This window comes from Coregonus lavaretus (assembly GCF_964263955.1).
Source record: "Coregonus lavaretus genome assembly, chromosome: 18".
Lineage (NCBI taxonomy): Eukaryota > Metazoa > Chordata > Actinopteri > Salmoniformes > Salmonidae > Coregonus > Coregonus lavaretus.
The window spans coordinates 3,654,173-3,680,669 of record NC_140005.1 but is presented as its reverse complement, the minus strand read 5'-3'; the positions used below and the strand labels follow the sequence as shown (position 1 = coordinate 3,680,669).

At 41.7% G+C, this 26,497-nt stretch overlaps 3 protein-coding genes across 6 annotated transcripts; 2 read left to right on the top strand and 1 right to left on the bottom strand.

The window, feature by feature from the left end:
• The first annotated feature begins 38 nt into the window (after positions 1-38).
• LOC311146036 (glia maturation factor beta) lies at positions 39-5,933 on the top strand. Of its 4 annotated transcripts, none has more exons than XM_084182480.1 (8): positions 39-169; positions 259-356; positions 1,430-1,526; positions 1,878-1,927; positions 2,193-2,242; positions 2,595-2,677; positions 2,977-3,050; positions 3,240-5,933. In XM_084182480.1, exons 2-8 carry the CDS (start codon positions 354-356, stop codon positions 3,309-3,311), a joined length of 429 nt encoding a protein of 142 aa, XP_084038606.1. In that variant the 5' UTR covers positions 39-169; positions 259-353; the 3' UTR covers positions 3,312-5,933. The 4 variants fall into 4 exon arrangements, 3 of the variants coding, with proteins under 3 accessions (XP_084038606.1, XP_084038605.1, XP_084038604.1); XR_014614650.1 differs by having other exon boundaries at positions 70-356; positions 3,240-5,490; positions 5,580-5,933; XM_084182478.1 differs by lacking the exon at positions 39-169 and adding an exon at positions 1,267-1,323 and having other exon boundaries at positions 298-356; positions 3,240-3,989.
• A 293-nt stretch (positions 5,934-6,226) lies between these two features.
• On the top strand, positions 6,227-20,932 carry cnih1 (cornichon family member 1). Its single transcript, XM_084181814.1, has 5 exons — positions 6,227-6,345; positions 8,762-8,830; positions 16,494-16,606; positions 17,173-17,316; positions 20,428-20,932. Exons 1-5 carry the CDS (start codon positions 6,265-6,267, stop codon positions 20,453-20,455), a joined length of 435 nt encoding a protein of 144 aa, XP_084037940.1. The 5' UTR covers positions 6,227-6,264; the 3' UTR covers positions 20,456-20,932.
• A 1,138-nt stretch (positions 20,933-22,070) lies between these two features.
• On the bottom strand, positions 22,071-26,219 carry cdkn3 (cyclin dependent kinase inhibitor 3). Its single transcript, XM_084181699.1, has 7 exons — positions 26,132-26,219; positions 25,627-25,715; positions 23,815-23,915; positions 23,208-23,430; positions 22,939-22,970; positions 22,725-22,828; positions 22,071-22,506 (listed from the first exon to the last, which is right to left on the bottom strand). The coding sequence occupies exons 1-7, from the start codon at positions 26,141-26,143 to the stop codon at positions 22,417-22,419; spliced, it is 651 nt and encodes a 216-aa protein (XP_084037825.1). The 5' UTR covers positions 26,144-26,219; the 3' UTR covers positions 22,071-22,416.
• Between the last annotated feature and the right edge of the window lie 278 nt (positions 26,220-26,497).

Here is a 26,497-nt window from a genome sequence, read left to right as displayed (position 1 = left end):
GCACTCACGCCTAGAATATGACGTCAACATTGGGCGGAAGGAAAGAGTGGAACCAAATGGGTGCGTTCCAGAGTCACATATATCTTCTTGGATTGCAGTCGGCAAATGAAGGTGACAGAACATTGAAAATGAATAAAAGTATATCTACCCTTTCTCCCTCAACTTTTATGTGAGTAAAATTCAACTAGTACAGTATGACATGATACAAAAATATTCCTAATAATGACTTTGAATTGGTGTGGGGCGGGGATTGGTCAGATCAGAGTCACAAGTTTATGTGGGCGGAAAAAATAGTGTTCTGCACTGCCCTCCTCCGGTCTAGACAGAACAATTGAGTCTGCGCTTCAGGGAAAATGGTAAGTTGTTGCTGAGGTGGGTTGAAAAACCTCAATAAATGTATTTTGCTAGGGCTTATTTTCAAGTAGCAACCGTTTGACACCCTCTGCCTGTATAATCGCCTCTTTCATTCGAAATGAGTTTCGCTTTCTGTACAATGTTTTTAAATATGCAGTTGTTCCACCCAGCTCATTGTGATATACTGCAACATGTGACGGTATGGAGCATAGATAGATAGATAGTTAGCTAGCTGGCTAACTGATAACCCCATGCATTGTCTGAGAAAGTTAGCCACATCAAATTCCATTGTAATTACCCTAGCTTCTCGATGAAACCAGCTAATTTCAGATCGTCAAAGTGCCGTGACCATTCTGTGTCAGATTCTATGCGCTTTGTTGTATAGAACGCAAGCCAGCTAGCTAGTTAGATACGCATTTCCTGTAGTTTGCTAGACCTAACTAGCTAGCTAGCTACATTTGGCTTCAAGACAAATTAAACTCGGCATTGTCAGGGATGCGCATCTCTCGTATTTGACAGTACCAAATATTTCTATAACCCTGTAGTTGCTAAATCATTGCACGTCGTTATTTCCTATTACCTGTCAAATCAAATCCAGAGCAGGCCATTGAACAAAGGAATTTAACCCATCATGAACAATGATTCTGGAATGTTATGTAAATGAAGATGCCTGCTCATTCCAAAAAGACACATAAATGATCAGGTGTGATCATGGATGGCAGCAATTATTTCACAAGTGAATAGAATTTGCAAGTTCAGAGACATGATATCTAACGCTTTGAGGTGTGAATGACCATCATTATTATTCTGTAGGCTATCATCAAAAGTTCCCAATCATGTGTTAGAGGGATCTGATCTCCTTTGAAATGAGAAATCATAACAATCCTTATTCCTGTTCCCATATTCATAAAGCCTTTTAGAGTAGGAGCGCTGATCTGGGATCAGGTCCCTCCCCCTGTCCATGTAATCGTATGTATTATCTAAAAAGCTAAACGGATCCTAGATCAGCACTCCAACTCTGAGAGGCTTTATGAATGCAGGTCCAGATATCTTTCCTTCTATCTGTTACTTTCAGAGTGAATCACTGGTTGTGTGTGACGTTGATGGAGACCTAGTTAAAAAGCTACGGGAGTTCCGCTTCCGGAAGGAGACTAACAATGCTGCTATCATCAGTAAGTATCCTCTTAATCCCAAATCTCAGTAAGTATCCTCTTAATCACAAATCAGTAAGTATCCTCCTAATCACAAATCAGTAAGTATCCTCTTAATCACAAATCTCAGTAAGTAAACTATTAATCACAAATCAGTAAGTATCCTCCTAATCATAAATCAGTAAGTATCCTCCTAATCATAAATCAGTAAGTATCCTCCTAATCATAAAGAATCTATAGTTGATAATGTTGTTTTTGCTTCTACACACATATTGTGCAAGGGTCAAGTGCTTGGGAAGGAGCAACATATTGACTGTTGAAGATCTGAGGAACATTTTTCCTAAATATTTTTTTGTGTTTTCTCTTTCTCAGTGAAGATTGACAAGGACAAGCAGCTTGTCATCCTTGATGAAGAACATGAGGTAAGTTGCCAGATTGGTTATTGTATGATGACGTCAGTGTTATAAGTGTCTTATCCACACACCTCTTATAGCATCTTGTATGATGTAGCATGGAACCTACTGTTGTAAAGTACATATTTAACTGTGCTTCTACATCTGCATTGCTTGCTGTTTGGGGTTTTTAGGCTGGGTTTCTGTATAGCACTTTGTGACATCTGCTGATGTAAAAAGGGCTTTCTAAAATATGATTTGATTTGAACCTTGATTGTCCTCTCTCTCATCCTAGGATATTTCTCCTGATGATCTGAAGGATGAACTGCCTGAAAGACAGCCAAGATATCCTTTCATCTATGCTGAACAAAAATAGATGCAACAATTTACTGAAGTTACAGTTCATATAATGAAATCAAGTCAATTGAAATACATTCATTAGGCCCTAATCTATGGATTTCACATGACTGGGCAGGAGCGCAGCCATGGTTGGACCTGGGAGGGCATAGGCCCACCCACTTGGGAGCTAGGCCCAGCCAATCAGAATGCCCCCCCACCCCCCCCACCCACCCACAAGTCTCCCATTGGCATGAATGCGTGATTTTTTTAAAAAAGTGAACGTTTTGAGCACAGTCAAATCGCTGCTATCATCTTTTTTATTTTAATCCTAAAAATTCTCCTTAACCCCCTTGTGCACGTTTGTGGTGTATAGCTACAAGTACCAACATAACGATGGACGAGTTTCTTATCCCCTCTGCTTCATATTCTCTAGTCCAGTGGGTAAGATAAGATCCGGTCCTCAACATCCCTGTAGCTACTATATCTGTAACCACACGTTTTGGCCCCATTTTGTAAAAGAAAGATTTAATTCAGTCTGCCGTTTTTTTTTTTTTTTTAACACCCGATGAGGTCATGGTAACTAAGGTTACCTTATTATTGGATAGCAAGATATGTTGTTTTCGTTGGAAGTGATTTAAGACATGGATAGAGCGGGTTTTAGTTTGACCCCCGTAGAGAGACATATCGTTGTATTTCCTAATTCTATTTCTATTTGTTTTGCCACGTCTCTTTTTTCTCAGGATGCAAACCCGAGCAGCAGATGATGTACGCTGGAAGCAAAAACAAGCTGGTGCAAACCGTCCAGTTGACTAAGGTTAGTGACCAAACTGTTTCTTTCATCTTTGGAGCTCAAAGCTATCTGGATTTAGTAATTAGCTAGTACTAAATCCATAAATTAGATTAGTATGTGTTTACATGAACTTGGCTTCAAAGATGTTGACTTATAGCTTGTGAAAAGGGGAGTTATCAGTCTTATATATCGTCTCCCCCTCATTTCTTCCAGGTGTTTGAGATCAGAAACACAGAGGACCTGACAGAGGAATGGCTTAGAGAGAAGCTTGGGTTCTTCGGTTAAGACGAGGCCATTTGGTGATCTAGTGGACTGAATGGTCTAGAGGAGGAACAAGACACTTGGGAAGAATACACCATACCTTACGTTTCCCTCCTCTATGTACCTATTCCCATACAATCTCCCTCTCCCCTTCAACATGTGCCAGTTTCCTGTGTCTATATAGAATTAACATTACCACTCCTACTGAGGTGGACAGAGCATTCCCTCTCCTACACGAGCAAAACTCAAGGAAAATTGAAAGGAATTGTCATGGCGGCAATTGCTTTTGAGTTTGAGTTTTGCTTGTTTAGTTTACATAATTATGACTTGATAGATTAGATTCTAACCACTTTTATTTTTTTTGGTCCTATTTTTATTTATTTTTATACTGTAATCAAAAGGATGGTTCTGGATATTAAGAGGGGAGCTTTGATTTGGGGAGCTGTTTTTTTTTCTTCAAATTAAGTCATAAATATATGACTTGTGGGAGGATCCTGGGTTGTGAAGGTACAACACGACTTTGATTCTTCTTTATACATTTTCAAGATGGAAGTGCCTCAAGGCTTGAAGCACTTTTGACCTTAATCACACAATCATAGCCATACATCCAAATTCAATGTATCTTTGATTATGTTGTGTGGAATTTCTCATTCTGCTTAGAAAGGTAGGTCAGTATAAAGAAATAAATTCATTTTTCACTCACTGATTTAAGTTTATATGACACAATATGACAACAAAGGATCTTAATCCAAATTACAATACTATAAAAAAACAGCTAAAATACAATTCACCATCTGGTTTCTGGGTTTATACGTTCTTATTGCAGTTGTTCCGGGGTAATGGAATTATTGATGCTATTGGTCGATAAGTAACATTTTAAGAGGCTGCAGACTGTTTTTGAGTGACACAAAGGACAGTTCGATATCTCTGTTCATCTTTGTTTAGTGGAGAATCAGTGTGATTCTTAGTGAGACTTTGCAGTGAGGTAATGTTTTCACCCCAAATGGTACACTATTCCCTACATAGTGCACTACTTTTGGTCAAAAGTAGTGCACAATGTTTTATACCATTTGAACTGTGTCCTTCAAAGTGCAGCACCTGTTTCGCCTACAAAGATTTTCACTGATACGTTCTCGAAAGAAACCTCTGTTTTGTTTTAGGGCCAGTTTCCCAGACACAGATTAAGCCTAGTCCTGGACTAGAAAGCTTTTTCAATAGAGACTCACTTAATGTGTGTCCGGGAAACCAGTCTGTGTCCCAACCTTGGACAGGTGTGAATACACTGGGAGATTAGAGAGTCATCTTTTTGCCTTTTTTAAATCCTTTATTTTTTAGCAGGCGTGAAAGAACTTGAAGAGCCGGTTTCCTGGGCACAAACTAAGACTAGTTCTGGACAAAAAAAGCACTTTCAGTGGAGATTCTCCATTGAACATGCCTTAGTCCAGGGCTAGTCTTTATCCTACAGTATGTCCAGGAAACCGCTCGACAAGTATACTGTATTACATTTGGATTGGTGATATTCCAAAAGGCTGTTTCTCTTTCCATCAGAGTATTCTTCCGAAGAACATATTTAAAATGTAAACTCCGAAAACAAACAATGACACTCTCTTTCCCTGTATAGTGCACCATAGGACTCTGGTCAAAAGAAGGGCACTATAAAGGGATTATGGTGCCATTTGGGACGGAAACAATGACTTACGTTTTACCATCTGCTGAAACGTGACATCAAAAAGCAAAATTAGACTATAGCTTTAAACATCACCTCATAATCCTGTATGTATGAACTGTACTGGAACATTCCTGTTTTTACTCTGAATTGTGCAATCAGCTGGTGTCAATGTGAAAAATGAAAACGCTTAATGAGCCGTAAAAAAAAAAAAAAAAAAACTTTGACGTGGTAAGCTACTGTAAATACAAGTGCATGCTTTCGTCAGTGTGTCTTTGTCCGACAGTTTGCATTATGACAAAAAACAGCCCAAACAAGCCTTCAATAGTATGTCAGTTTGTAGAGCATGTTCTTTGTTTTACACAGTGAATGTATCCTCAATAATGAATTCAAAATTGGCATACTTTGATTGACACAAGCAATAATATAGAGAACATGCATGCAAACGCAATCAAAGGGGGAAGTTGCTGACAAAGTGTGTTAAGATTAAACACTACAGTAGTTGGATAATTATCAACATGTTTTTTTAGATAATAGGTGTGTTCCAAATGTCACCCTGTTCCCTTTGTAGTGCACTTATTTTGACCAGAGTCCTATGGTCCCGTAGTGCACTATGAAGGGAACAGGGTGCCATTTGGAACTGATGAATAGAGATAATCAGCCCTGGAAATAATTATTCAATCTGCATTCATTAATAAGATATAGCTATATCCTTGTAGAAACATGTGGCCTATTAAGTGTCTTGATCGCTTTGAATTGATGTATTTTTCCTATTATAGTTCTGTACTTTCTCAGATCAACAGCTTTTATTAATTTTTTCATAACAAAACAGCAACTCAAAACATGTAACATATTCGGCTACCCAATGGTGTCAGTGAAACTTGTGAAATATTTGTATTTTTCCATGCGTAATACAGTTGTCCCAATAAAACAAAAATGATGTTTAATGTTGTATGCATTAAATGTAATATACAAAGTCACCATGTTGAATATCTGACGTGTGTCTGTTATAATGTATGTCCGATTATTATATGCCTATTATCACTTAAAACTGTTCTTCAGGGTGGGGGTCTCAAAGGCTTATTCTCTCTTTCTTGAAACTCCCGTGTTGCCAAAAGGCGCCTGCCGCGACGCTCTGGAACGCAACCTGAAGAAGGAACGTCTGTGCGTATGCCCAATGCCACGCCCCTTCCTGTCTCGCGGTCACAGCATCCTGTAGTTTCTTCCTGTAGTTTCTTCCTGTAGTTTCTTGCCTCTGGCAGGCAACAGATCTCTTGTGTCCGGCGACATCAGCCAGCAAGCTGCACAAAAATGGCGTTCACATTCGCGGCCTTTTGTTACATGCTTGCGTTATTGCTTACGGCCGCTCTTATTTTCTTCGCCATTTGGCATGTAAGTATATTGGTATCACAATCAAACAGTATGGTTTGAAAGATAATGTAGGTATTATAGAGAGCCAATGTTTATGTTCTAAACCAGTGGCAAACAGGCTTGTCACCCGTTAGCTAGTTTAGCTAACCAAGAATGAATGGCACACACCCATTCGTGTTGTTGGACCGAAACAACTTCAGTAATTCGTTTCTATCCACGACCAGAATATATGGCCTAGTTAGATATCCAGAGACAAATAGCTAGCTATTTATTTTACTCAGAATTTAAAATATACGATACGTAGTTAGCCATCCGTTAACATTTAGTTAGCTAGCTTTATATGGTAACGACAACTTATGCTCGCTAGCTTACATTTACATTTTAGTCATTTAGCAGACGCTCTTATCCAGAGCGACTTACAGGAGCATAGCTAACGTTAGCTTCCTAGTTATGGAGGTATCTAAATGGGTGAACACAGTAGTTGGCAAACTACGATAAGATGGCTAGCTAATACACGAATTAACCGGGGATTTCTGTTATTCTCCATCATGTTTTCTGTTTGTCCCAGTCTTCCAGATTCTAAACTTTCATCCCGACTCTGATAACAAGGTTTGATCCCTCTGAAGTGTCCTTAGCTAAAAACTGTTGTTGGGATGCCAGTTCTTAATCCACATGCCTGCATGTATAAGCCCTTGTGCTGGCGGCTGTACAGACCGTTGTTGTAGCTAGCTAGTACCTGAGGACATTATAGAAATGAGAGAACAAATATCCCCAGGAGGATACTGTTGTACTACAGTGTTTGTTTACAAAGGAAAACAGTTGTTGTTTTTTCCCCCTCGCTGCTTATGGCCATAGAGCCCCACGGTGGAAGTGTCCTAATATCCATAAAACCTAGCGGTCAAACAGGGAAATGGTTCCAATCGTTTTTCCACCATTCATTTTTCCCATAGAGAATTTTAGAAACACTTAAAATAAGGGCTGTGTTTCGTGTAGGTTTACTCTGGCGTGACGTTTTGATAACCATGTAAATCTCTCTCGGACAAGGTGACTTTTATCACTATATTAGGCTCTATTTACACTCAGATTCGAAAATGCTAATTGGTATCGAAGTAGAAATCATGCAAGACTACAAATCCCTGCAAACTCCTGCACATCATCTAGCTCAAATCAAATTGGCCACATGTGCCGAATACAACAGGTGTAGACATTACAGTGAAATGCTTACTTACAGCCCTTAACCAACAATGCATTTATTTTTAATAAAAAAAGTAAAATAAAACAACAACAAAAAAGTGTTGGAGAAAAAAAAAAGCAGAAGTAAAATAAAATAACAGTAGGGAGGCTTTATATACAGGGGGGTACCGGTGCAGAGTCAATGTGCGGGGGCACCGGCTAGTTGAGGTAATATGTACATGTGGGTAGAGTTAAAGGGACTATTAATAAATAATTAACAGAGTAGGAGCAACGTTAAAAATGTGGGTGGGGGGGGGGGGGCAGTGCAAATAGTCTGGGTAGCCATGATTAGCTGTTCAAGAGTCTTATGGCTTGGGGGTAGAAGCTGTTGAGAAGTCTTTTGGATCTAGACTTGGCACTCTGGTACCACTTGCCGTGCAGTGGCAGAGAGAACAGTCTATGACTAGGGTGGCTGGAGTCTTTGACAATTTTGAGGGCCTTCCTCTGACACCGCCTGGTATAGAGGTCCTGGATGGCAGGAAGCTTGGCCCCAGTGATGTACTGGGCCGTACGCACTACCCTCTGTAGTGCCTTGCGGTCGGAGGCCGAGCAGTTGCCATACCAGGCGGTGATGCAACCAGTCAGGATGCTCTCGATGGTGCAGCTGTAGAATTTGAGGGTCTGAGGACCCATGCCAAATCTTTTCTGACACCTTTTCTAACGGTGTCAATTTAAAAATTGCATAAGACAGTTAACAGAATTGTCAATTTAAAGAAATGTTGCCAATTTATTCATTACTAAATTTAGCTAACATTAGATAGAATCTCTGGATTAATTTACCTTTGCCTGAATTCCGCAGTCTCGTCCAGAACATGTCATTTGTAGTTCTTTATGATAGCCACATTAGCAGCTAATTAGCGTTTCATTTTTGGGGGGTAAATACAGGCAAATAAATTGATAAGTAACCTTGTCCTAGAGATTTACACAGTTGTCAAAATGTCATGCCAGGGTAAGCCTACATGAAACACAGACCTTATTTGAAGTGTTTCTAAAGTCCCCTGTGGGGAAATATGAATGGTGGAAAAACGATTGGAACCATTTCTTTGTTTGACCGTTTTATGGGTATTTATGACTCTATAGGCCATGACATTTGCAATCTTGATAATGATTTGCAATCTTTGTTTTTGTTCAATGATGCAGTTTTCTGTCATACAAGATGGGGGATGAAGTCATTTACTTACACATGCATTCTCTTTCTCTCCAGATAATTGCATTCGATGAACTGAAGACTGATTACAAGAATCCCATAGATCAATGTAACACATTGAATCCGGTAAGTAAAAAATTGATGGTTGCAGATGACGTCTTTCTCCTGGCTTCTTTGACTGCATGCTGATTTGCGTTCTATAATTTGTGTAGTAGGATGGATGAGGTTACGGCCTAGTAGTCAGGATGGATGAGGTTACGGCCTAGTAGTCAGGATGGATGAGGTTACGGCCTAGTAGTCAGGATGGATGAGGTTACGGCCTAGTAGTCAGGATGGATGAGGTTACGGCCTAGTAGTCAGGATGGATGAGGTTACGGCCTAGTAGTCAGGATGGATGAGGTTACGGCCTAGTAGTCAGGATGGATGAGGTTACGGCCTAGTAGTCACTCTAAGGATAGGTGAGGTTACGGCCTAGTAGTTAGGATGGATGCGGTTACGGCCTAGTAGTTAGGATGGATGAGGTTACGGCCTAGTAGTCAGGATGGATGAGGTTACGGCCTAGTAGTCAGGATGGATGAGGTTACGGCCTAGTAGTTAGGATGGATGAGGTTACGGCCTAGTAATTAGGATGGATGAGTTTACGGCCTAGTAGTCAGGATGGATGAGGTTACGGCCTAGTAGTCACTAAGGATGGATGAGGTTACGGCCTAGTAGTTAGGATGGATGAGGTTACGGCCTAGTAGTCACTCTAAGGATAGGTGAGGTTACGGCCTAGTAGTTACGATGGATGCGGTTACGGCCTAGTGGTCAGGATGGATGAGGTTACGGCCTAGTAGTTAGGATGGATGAGGTTACGGCCTAGTAGTTAGGATGGATGAGGTTACGGCCTAGTAGTCAGGATGGATGAGGTTACGGCCTAGTAGTTAGGATGGATGAGGTTACGGCCTAGTAGTCACACTAAGGATGGATGAGGTTACGGCCTAGTAGTCAGGATGGATGAGGTTTCGGCCTAGTAGTTAGGATGGATGAGGTTACGGCCTAGTAGTCACTCTAAGGATGGATGAGTTTACGGCCTAGTAGTCAGGATGGATGAGGTTACGGCCTAGTAGTCACACTAAGGATGGATGAGGTTACGGCCTAGTAGTCAGGATGGATGAGGTTACGGCCTAGTAGTCAGGATGGATGAGGTTACGGCCTAGTAGTCACACTAAGGATGGATGAGGTTACGGCCTAGTAGTCAGGATGGATGAGGTTACGGCCTAGTAGTCACACTAAGGATGGATGAGGTTACGGCCTAGTAGTCAGGATGGATGAGGTTACGGCCTAGTAGTCAGGATGGATGAGGTTACGGCCTAGTAGTCAGGATGGATGAGGTTACGGCCTAGTAGTCACACTAAGGATGGATGAGGTTACGGCCTAGTAGTCAGGATGGATGAGGTTACGGCCTAGTAGTCAGGATGGATGAGGTTACGGCCTAGTAGTCACTAAGGATGGATGAGGTTACGGCCTAGTAGTCAGGATGGATGAGGTTACGGCCTAGTAGTCAGGATGGATGAGGTTACGGCCTAGTAGTCACTAAGGATGGATGAGGTTACGGCCTAGTAGTCAGGATGGATGAGGTTACGGCCTAGTAGTCACACTAAGGATGGATGAGGTTACGGCCTAGTAGTTAGGATGGATGAGGTTACGGCCTAGTAGTCACTAAGGATGGATGAGGTTACGGCCTAGTAGTCAGGATGGATGAGGTTACGGCCTAGTAGTCAGGATGGATGAGGTTACGGCCTAGTAGTCACTAAGGATGGATGAGGTTACGGCCTAGTAGTCAGGATGGATGAGGTTACGGCCTAGTAGTCAGGATGGATGAGGTTACGGCCTAGTAGTCACACTAAGGATGGATTTCTCTTCTGCACTGTTATGCTGAATTACAACCGGAGTATCTCTGACTGTTATTAATCTACAGTGATCTTGTCAGCTGTCGAACTCTAACACATTTTTGTTTTTTCTAATCTGCTTTTTTTAATCTACAATTTTTATCGGCATAAAGACAGTTGAAAAGGTCAAAAAGATTAAAAGAGTCAAAATTGCATTGAAGGTTTGTACCAATCTTCGATATAAAATGGCCGTTTCGGTTCACGTTTGGTCTCCAGTCTTTCATTCTGCACGGGGGGAGTGTTTGCAAACGTCTTTTCAGTTAACGATTCTCAGAAGAGGTGCCCTCATTGGACTAATTTACATCAGAGTTATGGATTGAAGTCTCGGCTTTCTGTGCTCATTGATATCACAAAATGACTTAGCATAGCCAAACAGGCTCAATGCAGTTTCTAGGATGTTGTTAGACCTTGACTCAGTCTAACATCCTCAAGAGTTGAGTCCGTTGATGAAGTTAAACTGTCAGATTCCATTTCTCCTTTTGTTCTTTCTCATGCCTGAGCCAGTAACATAGCTGTCATGCATGTCAATGTCACTACGTTGCATTGTCTTCCTGTGTGTGACTTCTGTATCGCCCCGCCCATTTCCCCATGAGATATAGACTTCTGTATCGCCCAGCCCATTTCCCCATGAGATATAGACTTCTGTATCGCCCAGCCGATTTCCCCATGAGATATAGACTTCTGTATCGCCCATTTTCCCATGAGATATAGACATCTGTATCGCTCAGCCCATTTCCCCATGAGATATAGACTTCTGTATCGCCCAGCTATTTCCCCATGAGATATAGACTTCTGTATCGCCCAGCCCATTTCCCCATGAGATATAGACTTCTGTATCGCCCCGCCCATTTCCCCATGAGATATAGACTTCTGTATCGCCCCGCCCATTTCCCCGTGAGATATAGACTTCTGTATCGCCCAGCCCATTTCCCAGTGAGATATAGACTTCTGTATCGCCCCGCCCATTTCCCCATGAGATATAGACTTCTGTATCGCCCAGCCCATTTTCCCATGAGATATAGACATCTATCGCCCATTTCCCCATGAGATATAGACTTCTGTATCGCCCATTTCCCCATGAGATATAGACTTCTGTATCGCCCCGCCCATTTCCCCATGAGATATAGACTTCTGTATCGCCCAGCCCATTTCCCCATGAGATATAGACTTCTGTATCGCCCAGCCCATTTCCCAGTGAGATATAGACTTCTGTATCGCCCCGCCCATTTCCCCATGAGATATAGACTTCTGTATCGCCCAGCCCATTTTCCCATGAGATATAGACATCTGTATCGCCCATTTCCCCATGAGATATAGACTTCTGTATCGCCCATTTCCCCATGAGATATAGACTTCTGTATCGCCCATTTCCCCATGAGATATAGACTTCTGTATCGCCCAGCCCATTTCCCGGTGAGATATAGACTTCTGTATCGCCCCGCCCATTTCCCCATGAGATATAGACTTCTGTATCGCCCAGCCCATTTACCCATGAGATATAGACTTCTGTATCGCCCAGCCCATTTACCCTTGAGATATAGACTTCTGTATCGCCCCGCCCATTTCCCCATGAGATATAGACTTCTGTATCGCCCATTTCCCCATGAGATATAGACTTCTGTATCGCCCAGCCCATTTACCCTTGAGATATAGACTTCTGTATCACCCAGCCCATTTACCCATGAGATATATACTTCTGTATCGCCCAGCCCATTTACATTTACATTACATTTTAGTCATTTAGCAGACGCTCTTATCCAGAGCGACTTACAGTTAGTGCATACATAATTTATTTTATTTTTCATACTGGCCCCCCATGGGAATCGAACCCACAACCCTGGCGTTGCAAACGCCATGCTCTACCAACTGAGCTACATCCCTGCCGGTCATTCCCTCCCCTAGACGACACTGGGCCAATTGTGCGCCACCCCAATCCTGGTTCGAATCCAGGCTCTGTCGTAGCCGGTCACGACCCCATGAGATATAGACTTCTGTATCGCCCCGCCCATTTCCCCATGAGATATAGACTTCTGTATCGCCCAGCCCATTTCCCCATGAGATATAGACTTCTGTATCGCCCAGCCCATTTACCCTTGAGATATAGACTTCTGTATCGCCCCGCCCATTTCCCCATGAGATATAGACTTCTGTATCGCCCATTTCCCCATGAGATATAGACTTCTGTATCGCCCAGCCCATTTCCCCGTGAGATATAGACTTCTGTATCGCCCAGCCCATTTACCCTTGAGATATAGACTTCTGTATCGCCCAGCCCATTTCCCCTTGATTGGAGAGGACAGCAGCTTAAAGGGTAGACTTAGTTTCAACCAGTTTTACCAGACTGTTATGTTTCCATGTATGTAGCTGGCTCTTCATTGCTTCAGATATCATACATCAAAGCGTAAGGAAAGGGGTGAAACTGGGTTGAAACCGTGTTTCATTAATAATTTAAGGCTACGTCCCAAATGGCGCCCTATTCCCTATGTAGTGCACTACTTTTGACCAGGGCCCTGGCACCCTATTCCCTATGTAGTGCACTACTTTTGACCAGGAAGTAGGGTGTAAGACGCTGCAGTCTTGGTCAGTAGGAGGTGTAGTTATTTGTATTACAGTCAAAGAGGGTTCATCAAAAGCATTGGGAGGTGCCGAAGACGCGTGAATGTAGGGACCAACGTTATTGATGAAATAGTGCTACGTGCAGATGTTAACTGAAAAGACTTGCAAATTCTCAGGACATGCATGATTCTATACAACCTACCCTTTTGTTTGCATATAGTGTTGTGATAAGAATACACTTGTAATATCCCTGTTATAAAATTAACGGTTAGACCTATTTATTCACTAGTTGCCCGGGATTTAATGGAAATACTATATTTCCCAAGGAGATATTTAAAGTAGGGCCCAGACTACATTTTAATAGGTTGGGCTACAATTCAATATTTAAAGAGGGAGTATTCTATTTGCTCTGACTGGTCTCCGAAAGTTGATCATGGAGTTTGTGTGGACAGGGACAGGAGGCTCCTTAAACCAGGATTTAGAAAGGATATTTTATGGGATTAAATGACAAATGAACTGTGGGCCTCAAGACTGGTTAATCTGTGATGTATTACGGTGGATCTCAGGACTGGTTAATCTGTGCTGTATTACCCTGGATCTCAGGACTGGTTAATCTGTGATGTATTACCCTGGATCTCAGGACTGGTTAATCTGTGATGTATTACCCTGGATCTCAGGACTGGTTAATCTGTGATGTATTACTGTGGATCTCAGGACTGGTTAATCTGTGATGTATTACCCTGGATCTCAGGACTGGTTAATCTGTGCTGTATTACCCTGGATCTCAGGACTGGTTAATCTGTGATGTATTACCCTGGATCTCAGGACTGGTTAATCTGTGCTGTATTACCCTGGATCTCAGGACTGGTTAATCTGTGATGTATTACCGTGGATCTCAGGACTGGTTAATATGTGATGTATTACTGTGGGCCTCAGGACTGGTTAATCTGTGCTGTATTACCCTGGATCTCAGGATTGGTTAATCTGTGCTGTATTACTGTGGATCTCAGGACTGGTTAATCTGTGCTGTATTACTGGTTAATCTGTGATGTATTACCCTGGATCTCAGGACTGGTTAATCTGTGATGTATTACCCTGGATCTCAGGACTGGTTAATCTGTGATGTATTACCCTGGATCTCAGGACTGGTTAATCTGTGATGTATTACCCTGGATCTCAGGACTGGTTAATCTGTGATGTATTACCCTGGATCTCAGGACTGGTTAATCTGTGATGTATTACCCTGGATCTCAGGACTGGTTAATCTGTGATGTATTACCCTGGATCTCAGGACTGGTTAATCTGTGATGTATTACCCTGGATCTCAGGACTGATTAATCTGTGATGTATTACCCTGGCCAGGATTAGACCTGTTGAACCACAACCCTACTGCCTTTCTATGCCTTAACTATTCCAAGGTTGCCAGAAAATAAAGCAGCGGCGTAAGAATCAATTCTAAGGTGTCAAAAATAATGTGATGCTGAGAAGGTTATCCCAAATTGTTTGACCGTAATGCTTTCTAGACTAGCGTTTTGAGTTTAAGAGTTGTTTGCAAACACAACGACAGTAGATTTGCTAGACTTTGGCTCAAGCCGATATACATGATCACCTGGGGGTTTTGGAACAGATGGCCGTAGAATCTTAACACCCCTCAAGCTCAGCATTTTTAGGAATCACTGATTGGATGGTAAAGACAGGAGGAGTTACCTTTTACATAAAACACAGATTCATCTAGGAATAGAGTGCGTTCCAAATGGCACCCCGTTCCCTATATAGTGCACTACCTTTGACCAGGGCACGTTAGACCAGAGCCTTATCTGCCTTAGAGTAGGGCGCTATATAGGGGAAGGAGTGCCATTTGGGAGTCAATCCTACTCTATTTCTGTCAAGATGGGCGCCGCGTCACAGACCAGCAGTTTGGAATTTGCGGTTTAATCTTGCGTAACCAGAATTTGCCCTTTTTTAATAGTTCAGTTTTCTCCTATGGGCAACGTCATATAGGCTGTGTCCCAAATTACACCCTATTCCCTATATAGTGCACTACTTTTGACCAAGGGCCCCATCGGAAATAGGGGGTGCCATTTGGGACGTAGCAATAAAACCTTCTGCTATGTTATGTGGTCCTCTGTAGCTCAGCTGATAGAGCACGGCGCTTGTAACGCCAAGGTAGTGGGTTCGATCCCCGGGACCACCCATACACAAAAATGTATGCACGCATGACTGTAAGTCGCTTTGGATAAAAGCGTCTGCTAAATGGCATATTATTATTATTATTATTATTATTATTATGCTCTAGTGGAATATAAACATCTCCTTTTCACATGTTTAAATGTAGCAATACAGTGCAGGGATGTAACCCACTAAGTCCCGTCCCGTCCCCCCCCTCCATCTGTGGGCTGTGGTGGGTCATCATGACCCCCTCAACCACCCCTCCTTGATCGAATGCATGGCTTCCATGTAGTGATTCCATCTGCCCCCCCCCCCCCCCCCCCCCTTTCACAAGCCTGAGCCTACACCAGATGACATCACAATAGCCCTGTCCTGCCCTATGAGACAGACAGACAGGCTGACTCAGAGTTTACATCCCAAATGGCACCCTTATTCCCTACGTAGTGCACTACTTTTGACCAGGCCGGGGCCCATAAGTAGTGCAGTTTTATAGGGAATAGGGTGCCATTTTGGGACGTAGCCTAGGTGTGTGTGTGCGTGAGTTGATTCCTCCGGCCTGGTGTCATCTCTCTGGTCAAACCCATGACATGATGCATGTTCCACATCGTATGTCTCTTGGCAGTGCATGAAGGGTCATAGGTGCCCTGCTAACCACCCCAAGGTCTTGTGCAATGAGCATCTACTGTATGATGTATAGTCATGTAAACTCGTGATAAAATCATTAACCATGTGTGTTCCGGAGGGAACTATGTCTCTTCAAAATGTTTACGAAATCTGACTGTTTATATATTTTTCTCTGTTAGTGCCAATGTCTACTTAATTAATGTACATGGTGTCCTGTGTACTTTATTGCTTTGGTCATATCATTATTAACATCTCTGAGAGATTTTGAGATGTCTGTCTCTGATTATAGGTGTATTCCACTGTCTATTTCAGTTTAGTACGAGTCAGTTTTTATTTTCTGAAATCTGAAGACAAGTCCTGAGGCATCCTTCAGTGACTCCTCCCTGACTTGTCCAATCTGAAGACTGGTCTGAGGCAGCCTTCAGTGACTCCTCCCAGACTCTTGTCTTGTTCATATGACTCCCTCAGTATAAGGCTAATAATGTGTTTGTTTTACGTGCTCCTCCCAGCTGGTGCTCCCGGAGTATCTCATCCATGTGTTCTTCTGCGTGATGTTCCTGTGTGCTGCGGAGTGGCTCACCCTGGGCCTCAACATGCCACTGCTGGCCTACCACGTCTGGAGGTACTTACAGGTCTAGAACAATCTTGACTTTGGCCCGGGATTCAACCCTTGGAGCGCTGTCGGACAATGTGCTTTTTAAAAAAGGCAATGTTTCCGCGTGAGCACAGATCACATTAATGGTAAAATGCTGCAGATGTCGGCTCAATCTGAAAATTACCTTTAAATGTCAAGCACGCTATTATGCTGGATCAGATTGAGTCCAAGCCTTACATTACAACATTCCCTGTTGACTTTCAACCTTTAGATATTCTTGCAATTTTCATTTTTCATGATTTGTTGAAAACAACTTGATTTAATCTCGGACTGGGTGGCTGATTTCTGCTTGGTTATGCTCCCATTTGTAATGCTGCATTTCAGTGTTTAGTATTGTTTCTACAGAAACCAGTGTAATTTACTTAGAAACCAAGCTGACCACAGCAATGTGTCCTGTTTCATTACTGGTATGCCGGAAATACTTAATTTGTTTCTATAAGTAAATGTCTCGTGTTTTCATGCAGGTATACGACTAAATGTTTCATATGTTTCTGAAAGTATATCATACATTTGTCTCGAATGTTTCTCTGCAGGTATATGAGCAGGCCGGTGATGAGTGGTCCAGGACTCTATGATCCGACTACAATCATGAACGCTGACGTCTTGGCCTACTGTCAAAAGGAGGGCTGGTGCAAACTGGCCTTCTACCTCCTCTCCTTCTTCTACTATCTCTATGGGTATGTTATTATCTCTACTACCTCTACTATCTCTATGGGTATGTTAGTATCTCTACTACCTCTATCTTTATGGGTATGTTATTATCTCTACTACCTCTATCTCTATGGGTATGTTATTATCTCTACTACCTCTCCTATCTCTATGGGTATGTTATTATCTCTACTACCTCTATCTCTACTACCTCTCCTATCTCTATGGGTATGTTATTATCTCTACTATCTCTCCTATCTCTATGGGTATGTTATTATCTCTACTACCTCTCCTATCTCTATGGGTATGTTATTATCTCTACTACCTCTCCTATCTCTATGGGTATGTTATTATCTCTACTACCTCTACTATCTCTATGGGTATGTTATTATCTCTACTACCTCTCCTATCTCTATAGGTATGTTATTATCTCTACTACCTCTCCTATCTCTATGGGTATGTTAGTATCTCTACTACCTCTATCTCTATGGGTATGTTATTATCTCTACTACCTCTCCTATCTCTATGGGTATGTTATTATCTCTACTACCTCTCCTATCTCTATGGGTATGTTATTATCTCTACTACCTCTATCTCTACTACCTCTCCTATCTCTATGGGTATGTTATTATCTCTACTATCTCTCCTATCTCTATGGGTATGTTATTATCTCTACTACCTCTCCTATCTCTATGGGTATGTTATTATCTCTACTACCTCTACTATCTCTATGGGTATGTTATTATCTCTACTACCTCTATCTCTATGGGTATGTTATTATCTCTACTACCTCTCCTATCTCTATGGGAATGTTATTATCTCTACTACCTCTACTATCTCTATGGGTATGTTATTATCTCTACTACCTCTATCTCTATGGGTATGTTATTATCTCTACTACCTCTATCTCTATGGGTATGTTATTATCTCTACTACCTCTCCTATCTCTATGGGAATGTTATTATCTCTACTACCTCTCCTATCTCTATGGGTATGTTATTATCTCTACTACCTCTCCTATCTCTATGGGAATGTTATTATCTCTACTACCTCTCCTATCTCTATGGGTATGTTATTATCTCTACTACCTCTACTATCTCTATGGGTATGTTATTATCTCTACTACCTCTACTATCTCTATGGGTATGTTATTATCTCTACTACCTCTCCTATCTCTATGGGTATGTTATTATCTCTACTACCTCTACTATCTCTATGGGTATGTTATTATCTCTACTACCTCTCCTATCTCTATGGGTATGTTATTATCTCTACTACCTCTCCTATCTCTATGGGTATGTTATTATCTCTACTATCTCTATGGGTATGTTATTATCTCTACTACCTCTATCTCTACTACCTCTCCTATCTCTATGGGTATGTTATTATCTCTACTACCTCTCCTATCTCTATGGGTATGTTATTATCTCTACTACCTCTCCTATCTCTATGGGTATGTTATTATCTCTACTACCTCTCCTATCTCTATGGGTATGTTATTATCTCTACTACCTCTCCTATCTCTATGGGTATGTTATTATCTCTACTACCTCTCCTATCTCTATGGGTATGTTATTATCTCTACTACCTCTCCTATCTCTATGGGTATGTTATTATCTCTACTACCTCTACTATCTCTATGGGTATGTTATTATCTCTACTACCTCTATGGGTATGTTATTATCTCTACTACCTCTCCTACCTCTATGGGTATGTTATTATCTCTACTACCTCTATGGGTATGTTATTATCTCTACTACCTCTCCTACCTCTATGGGTATGTTATTATCTCTACTACCTCTATGGGTATGTTATTATCTCTACTACCTCTCCTATCTCTATGGGTATGTTATTATCTCTACTACCTCTATGGGTATGTTATTATCTCTACTACCTCTATGGGTATGTTATTATCTCTACTACCTCTATGGGTATGTTATTATCTCTACTACCTCTATGGGTATGTTATTATCTCTACTACCTCTATGGGTATGTTATTATCTCTACTACCTCTATGGGTATGTTATTATCTCTACTACCTCTATGGGTATGTTATTATCTCTACTACCTCTATGGGTATGTTATTATCTCTACTACCTCTCCTATCTCTATGGGTATGTTATTATCTCTACTACCTCTATCTCTATGGGTATGTTATTATCTCTACTACCTCTCCTATCTCTATGGGTATGTTATTATCTCTACTACCTCTCCTATCTCTATGGGTATGTTATTATCTCTACTACCTCTCCTATCTCTATGGGTATGTTATTATCTCTACTACCTCTACTATCTCTATGGGTATGTTATTATCTCTACTACCTCTCCTATCTCTATGGGTATGTTATTATCTCTACTACCTCTCCTATCTCTATGGGTATGTTATTATCTCTACTACCTCTCCTATCTCTATGGGTATGTTATTATCTCTACTACCTCTCCTATCTCTATGGGTATGTTATTATCTCTACTACCTCTCCTATCTCTATGGGTATGTTATTATCTCTACTACCTCTCCTATCTCTATGGGTATGTTATTATCTCTACTACCTCTCCTATCTCTATGGGTATGTTATTATCTCTACTACCTCTCCTATCTCTATGGGTATGTTATTATCTCTACTACCTCTCCTATCTCTATGGGTATGTTATTATCTCTACTACCTCTCCTATCTCTATGGGTATGTTATTATCTCTACTACCTCTCCTATCTCTATGGGTATGTTATTATCTCTACTACCTCTCCTATCTCTATGGGTATGTTATTATCTCTACTACCTCTCCTATCTCTATGGGTATGTTATTATCTCTACTACCTCTCCTATCTCTATGGGTATGTTATTATCTCTACTATCTCTCCTATCTCTATGGGTATGTAATAATATAATCTGCCTATTCAAGGCTCTGGTTTTCCTTTGTTTTCAAGTTTACTTGCCATTTATAGTAAATGCACTGGAAATTTTACAAGAGCTGATCTCCTCTGTTAGAAAGAATGATCCTAATGAATATCACACCATTAGTTTAACCAAGAGCCATTTTTGTATTTTTATCCAGTCTTCACTCCAGGCGATATGCCAGAGAATCGATATCAACATCCTCACCCTAAACAAAGTTTTTATTTTCATGATTTTTTCTAACAGGATGATCTACGTGTTGGTGAGCTCTTAGAGCGGTCGGAGCGGAAAGATCTGCATGTACAAGATGAATCACTTTGGTTTTAGTGGCTGGAGGAGAAGCTGAAACGGGACCTGCAGGAAAGATTGACCATTTACCACTGAGTGATACAAGATGTCCGCCGTTTCAACAGGATGGACAAACCCCCAACGCGGAGCGCCATTACCATACAGAGACATTTCTCCCTTTTTAAATTATTGTCTTCAATTTCGGTCGCAGCTTTCCTCTCTTTATCATAGTTTTAGTCAGTCCAAAACTAGATGCTTTCTGAGAGGAAGACTAACAACGACAGACCTTTGGACTCTTTTCCATTATGTGATTATTTGATGCTTTAAAATTGAATTTAAATAATATTTTTTGACCCTCCCTACTTTTGATTGTTTACAAAGTAGAACAGATATTCTGCATCGTCGGTTAGATTCAGAGCTGTGTGCTGTTTATTATAAACAAATAAATACTGAAATGACTGTACGGTATTTTGGATGTGAATTATATGCCAAGCTTGGCAACATTATTTTGTATTTGGGGGTTGTCATAATGACATGGTTATTAAATTGTAGAATATTGAAAATACTTTTCTTGCCCAGACACATTGAAAACTTGAACTCACCTAAGTAGGTGTGTGTGTATATAAAGGGTTGAATGCACGAGTAGTCTTCTCTTTATCACCTGATGGAAAATGTGTTGCACAGACTGGGACATCTTAAACTATTTTATATGTTTTGTAGGTTTGATATGCTTTCTGAACACCTCTTTCTACCCTTGTCATACATACTCGCTTTAAGGGGTGTTTTTCCTTGGTAGCAGATGCTAATAGGCTATTTGATGTGACGCTACAGAAATCCCCGAAACGTGTGTGTGTGATCATGAAACGTTCCTACTGAGGAATATCTGTGTAACCATTGAACCGGCTATGAACTCAAAAGGAAAAACAACCAACTCCATAATGTACCTGTTGATAGATTTGGCTTTACTTTAAAAATGTACATTTCAAATTTTGGCTACTAAAATTAACCATTATCACATTTTTTAAATTCTAGATTGAGAATGTCTTGTAAAATGTCACAAGGTGTTTCACTCCTATTACATTGTGACCTAACATATGTTGCTGGAGCAGTGATGTTTTATTTTCTCAAACTTGCAGATTTCAGGATTTTTTTAAATCAGATTTGTATTTCCAAATGCAAGAACGTGGGATGACTTTCTAAAAAGATTAAGATTGTTGTTATCCCAAGGTCTTCTGTAGTTGACCTGTAAGGTCATCAGGAAGTAGGTTGATCTGTTATACAGTTAATATTTTCTTGCCTTTTAAAATTTCCACATTCATACTAGAGTAGCTCATTTCACCAAGGAAAAGATTCAATCTGATCTCGTTTTGTCCGCTATGCACGTTTTTAAGGCCAATGTTCGGAGACCACATTCATGGTAAACGCTCCACGTGGTCGGCCCAATCGAAAATGACCGTAACGTCTGTAAACTTGAGTTCCGACTCCAAATAAACCTACCCCACTACACTAGATTGGTTTCATTTCCTGGTTCAATCGGGCGGCTATAGCTGAGCCAGTATTAGACTGTATCGAGCTGTAGAAACTCGGGAGCTCATGCCTCGGAACACAACAGTCCTGGATAGAAACCACTTTATTTAATCGTTTTGAATCAAAACAGTTCTTGCAACCCACATCAGGTATCAGCGCTCATCCATAAATCACAATGTAAAGCAGATATCAGAGCACAGCAACACCATAATCCCCGAAACTTAGTTTTTAGAACAATGGGTGTAATAGAACAAACTACATCCTTTTTTAAAGTGCTATAAAGAACACATTCTCACACAATCATGTCAAACCATCTCTTCTTGAGAGAGTTGATATTCATTCAATGCTTTTTATTACTCCCAATTAAATTTAAAACGAGATGATAACTGAGCTCTTCTAAAGGGTTGAAGGGGAATAGAATCACCGCGACACCGATCGCTCTGTTGAGACCGCTTTGCTTTCTTGGTAGGCAGAGTATTTTTCCCGGAACTCATGCAGGAAGTTATATTGCTGATCAAAAGGGAAATTACAGCAACATTATAGACAATCAATACATTAGTGGTTCCAGATCCGTTTCTGCTCTCTTGACAACTCATGGAATTGTCATGCCCAACTTTATAGCTCGACAGTGACAGCAATGGAGTTCGCAAGAGCACAAACAGATCTGGGACCAGGCTTCTACAATAATAAGCGATTTTTTTAAAGAAAGATTAGAAGTATCTCATCACCTTGACTGTCTGAATGGCCCCGCCCCCTCTGTGCTCTCTCAGGATCTCGATGGCTTTGTCGGGAGTCATGGAGACCGACAGCTTGAGAAGCAGACAGGCAGCAACTGTTGAAGACAGACCGACAGAGAGAGACATCCCGTTTAGAGTCATGTTGTTGACGATGTTGCGACAGAGACACCCGTTCAGAGTCAAGAAAAAATAAATAAACGCATACTTAGTCCAGAGCGACCCAGGCCTCCGTAACAACTGAGGAGAGAAGCACAGAGAACATGAGTAGTTAAACACTTGTTCGATTTTGTAAAGACAAAAACCTACACTTTAAAAACAGAAACCACCATCGCAAATCTTTTGATTTTGCGCCAATAGGAGCTAAAATGAATGCATCAAGTCAAACGTGAACTTCTCAAAAAAAAAAAAAAAAGGTGCATAATTGTATTGCATGACACCATCCGTAATCCAAACCAAATACTCTTTCCTACTCACTGGATGACAGTCTTCCTGTTGTTGTGTAGGTTGGCCTGCAGTGCCTCCAGTATCTGGCAGCAGTGCTCCAGGTCGGGGGTGCCCCCGTCAGGGAAGGGCAGGTGGTGCACCCGGAGCCCCTGCAGCCTGTAGGCCTCCAGGAGGCGAGGCACACGGTACTTATGGAGCTCTCCTCTGGTACAGAACACAAACACATCCTCCACCCCCTGGTTCTGCAGCTCACCTGGACAAAAGACATGAAGATATATATATATATATATATAAAAATATAAATAATACTGTAGGTGTCCCCCAAATGGTACCCTATTCCCTTACAAAAGTACACACATTTTACATTTTAGTCATTTAGCAGACGCTCCTATCCAGAGGGGTGCCATTTGGGACATGATGTCATCAAGCCGATTCAGAACAACACTACATTATTGCAGTCACATCGGCCTAGACTGCACCGAAAAGACAGAATAATCATCCCCCCCCCCCCACCGACAATGGATTGCCCATGCGGACAAAGACATAACAACCCATCCATCCGGTCTAACCATAGCCTCTCTTAGGGGAATTAGCCTACTATTATGAGACTTCATTTCACGGAAATAGGTCAACTTACCAACGTCTCGCTGTAAATTTCTTCGGATGTCTTTGAATTTGCACCCTGGCAAAGGACATATTCCAATAAACTGGGAGCACTCCGCTGCGGACAGCGGCAACCTGTCAGGGAGAACGGTTGATCCATTTGCTACCAGGCCCATTAGGCTACAGTGGCTTGCAAAAGTATTCACCCACCTTGGCATTATTCCTATTTTGTTGCCTTACAACCTGGAATTAAAATGTATTTTTTGGGGGGGGGTTTGTATCATTTGATTTACACAACATGCCTACCACTTTGAAGATGGAAAATATGTGTTATTGTGAAACAAACAAGAAATAAGACAAAAAAAAACTGAAAACTTGAGCGTGCATAACTATTCACCCCCCCAAAGTCAATACTTTGTAGAGCCACCTTTTGCAGCAATTACAGCTGCAAGTCTCTTGGGGTATGTCTCTATAAGCTTGGCACATCTAGCCACTGGGATTTTTGCCCATTCTTCAATGCAAAACTGCTCCAGCTCCTTCAAGTTGGATGGGTTCCGCTGGTGTACAGCAATCTTTAAGTCATACCACAGATTCTCAATTGGATTGAGGTCTGGGCTTTGACTAGGCCATTCTAAGACATTTAAATGTTTCCCCTTAAACCACTCAAGTGTTGCTTTAGCAGTATGCTTAGGGTCATTACCTCATTGTCCTGCTGGAAGGTGAACCTCCATCCCAGTCTCAAATCTCTGGAAGACTGAAACAGGTTTCCCTCAAGAATTTCCCTGTATTTAGCGGCATCCATCATGCCTTCAATTCTGACTAGTTTCCCAATCCCTGTCGATGAAAAACATCCCCACAGCATGATGCTGCCACCACACTTCACTGTTGGGATGGTGTTCTCGGGGTGATGAGAGGTGTTGGGTTTGCGCCAGACATAGCGTTTTCCTTGATGGCCAAAAAGCTCAATTTTAGTCTCATCTGACCAGAGTACCTTCTTCCATATGTTTGGGGAGTCTCCCACATGCCGTGTTTACTTATTTTTTTCTTTAAGCAATGGCTTTTTTCTGGACACTCTTCCGTAAAGCCCAGCTCTGTGGAGTGTACGGCTTAAAGTGGTCCTATGGACAGATACTCCAATCTCCGCTGTGGAGCTTTGCAGCTCCTTCACGGTTATCTTTGGTCTCTATGTTGCCTCTCTGATTAATGCCCGCCTTGCCTGGTCTGTGAGTTTTGGTGGGCGGCCCTCTCTTGGCAGGTTTGTTGTGGTGCCATATTCATTCAATTTTTTAATAATGGATTTAATGGTGCTCCGTGGGATGTTCAAAGTTTCTGATCTTTTTTTATAACCTAACCCTGATCTGTACTTCACCACTTTGTCCCTGACCTGTTTGGAGAGCTCCTTGGTCTTCATGGTGCCCCTTGCTTAGTGGTGTTGCAGACTCTGGGGCCTTTCAGAACAGGTGTTTATATACTGAGATCATGTGACACTTTGATTGCACACAGGTGGACTTTATTTAACTAATTATGTGACTTCTGAAGGTAATTGGTTGCACCAGATCTTATTTAAGGGCTTCATAGCGGAGGGGGTGAATACATATGCACGCACCACTTTTCTATTATTTATTTTTCTTCATTTCACTTCACCAATTTGGACTAGTTTGTGTATGTCCATTACATGAAATAAAAATAATAATCCATTTAAATTACAGGTTGTAATGCAACAAAATAGGAAAAACGAATACTTTTGCAAGGCACTGTATGTATAGATACATGGGTTACCTACTTGATCAGTGTGTGACCAGGCCAGTGACCTTTGCCCTGAGTAATGTGTCAGTGAGAAACTTGCCAGGAGATCTGGAACGGCGTCAGCTCCTCTTCACAAACTTCCTCTTCATCAGATGATGAATCAAACTCACTGGTCCTCATTGCTGCTGGCTGAGGGTTGGGAGGAAGGTATGTCAGTCACGCACATTTTAATGACATTAACCGCTAGCTAGTTACTGTAATGACAGAACAAGTAGATACACTGGGCCACTTTCGACTAAACACACACCCCATGTCTACAAGACCGTCTTGGTCAAGCGCTGTTTCAAGTTAACGTTAACTCCTGTAAGATCTCTCATATCTCTGTTAAAGGGGAATCAGTGATATAAATTAATTGTTAGGTAGCTAGATAATGTTTTGATATGAATGATCCACGAGCTAACTAGCTGGCTGACCTAGCTATGGACTTACCATCGCGCTAGCTAGCTGACGCTAATGGATTGCTAACTATTTTTTATGGCAACGTGAGAACATTGCCTGAAGTTAATCAGAAGCTATTCTGAACTAAAAATTAAATAATTTCTTACCAAATACACCATGAATTGATGTGCCAACCAATGTTGACAGCTAGCTCCTTTAGACAGATGGTTCGCGAAAGCTAGTCAGCTCCGATTTAAAAACAGACGAGCGTCCAAACCAGCCAATCAGATCCACGCTCTACTCGACCACGCCTATGGGGGCACTCGATTTACGCCTCGGAGTAGCCCGCCTCGGAGTAGCCCGCCCCGGAGTAGCCCGCCTCGGAGTAGCCCGCCCCGGAGTAGCCCGCCTCGGAGTAGCCCGCCCCGGAGTAGCCCGCCCGGAGTAGCCCGCCTCGGAGTAGCCCGCCCGGAGTAGCCCGCCTCGGAGTAGCCCGCCCGGAGTAGCCCGCCCGGAGTAGCCCGCCTCGGAGT

Excerpts from the sequence above, each read along its gene's own strand:
- LOC311146036 (XM_084182478.1), top strand. Across the intron at positions 2,243-2,594 it reads CTGCCTGAAAGACAGCCAAG|GTTTGTGGTGTATAGCTACA; the intron begins ATATCCTTTCAT and ends CCCCTTGTGCAC. Across the intron at positions 2,678-2,976 it reads CATATTCTCTAGTCCAGTGG|GATGCAAACCCGAGCAGCAG; the intron begins GTAAGATAAGAT and ends CTTTTTTCTCAG.
- cnih1 (XM_084181814.1), top strand. The coding sequence starts at position 6,265 with ATGGCGTTCACATTCGCGGCCTTTTGTTACATGCTTGCGTTATTGCTT. Across the intron at positions 8,831-16,493 it reads AATGTAACACATTGAATCCG|CTGGTGCTCCCGGAGTATCT; the intron begins GTAAGTAAAAAA and ends TGCTCCTCCCAG. Across the intron at positions 16,607-17,172 it reads CTGGCCTACCACGTCTGGAG|GTATATGAGCAGGCCGGTGA; the intron begins GTACTTACAGGT and ends GTTTCTCTGCAG.
- cdkn3 (XM_084181699.1), bottom strand. Across the intron at positions 22,971-23,207 it reads AACAGGAAGACTGTCATCCA|TTGTTACGGAGGCCTGGGTC; the intron begins GTGAGTAGGAAA and ends TTCTCTCCTCAG. Across the intron at positions 22,507-22,724 it reads GGGCCATTCAGACAGTCAAG|CAATATAACTTCCTGCATGA; the intron begins GTGATGAGATAC and ends CCTTTTGATCAG.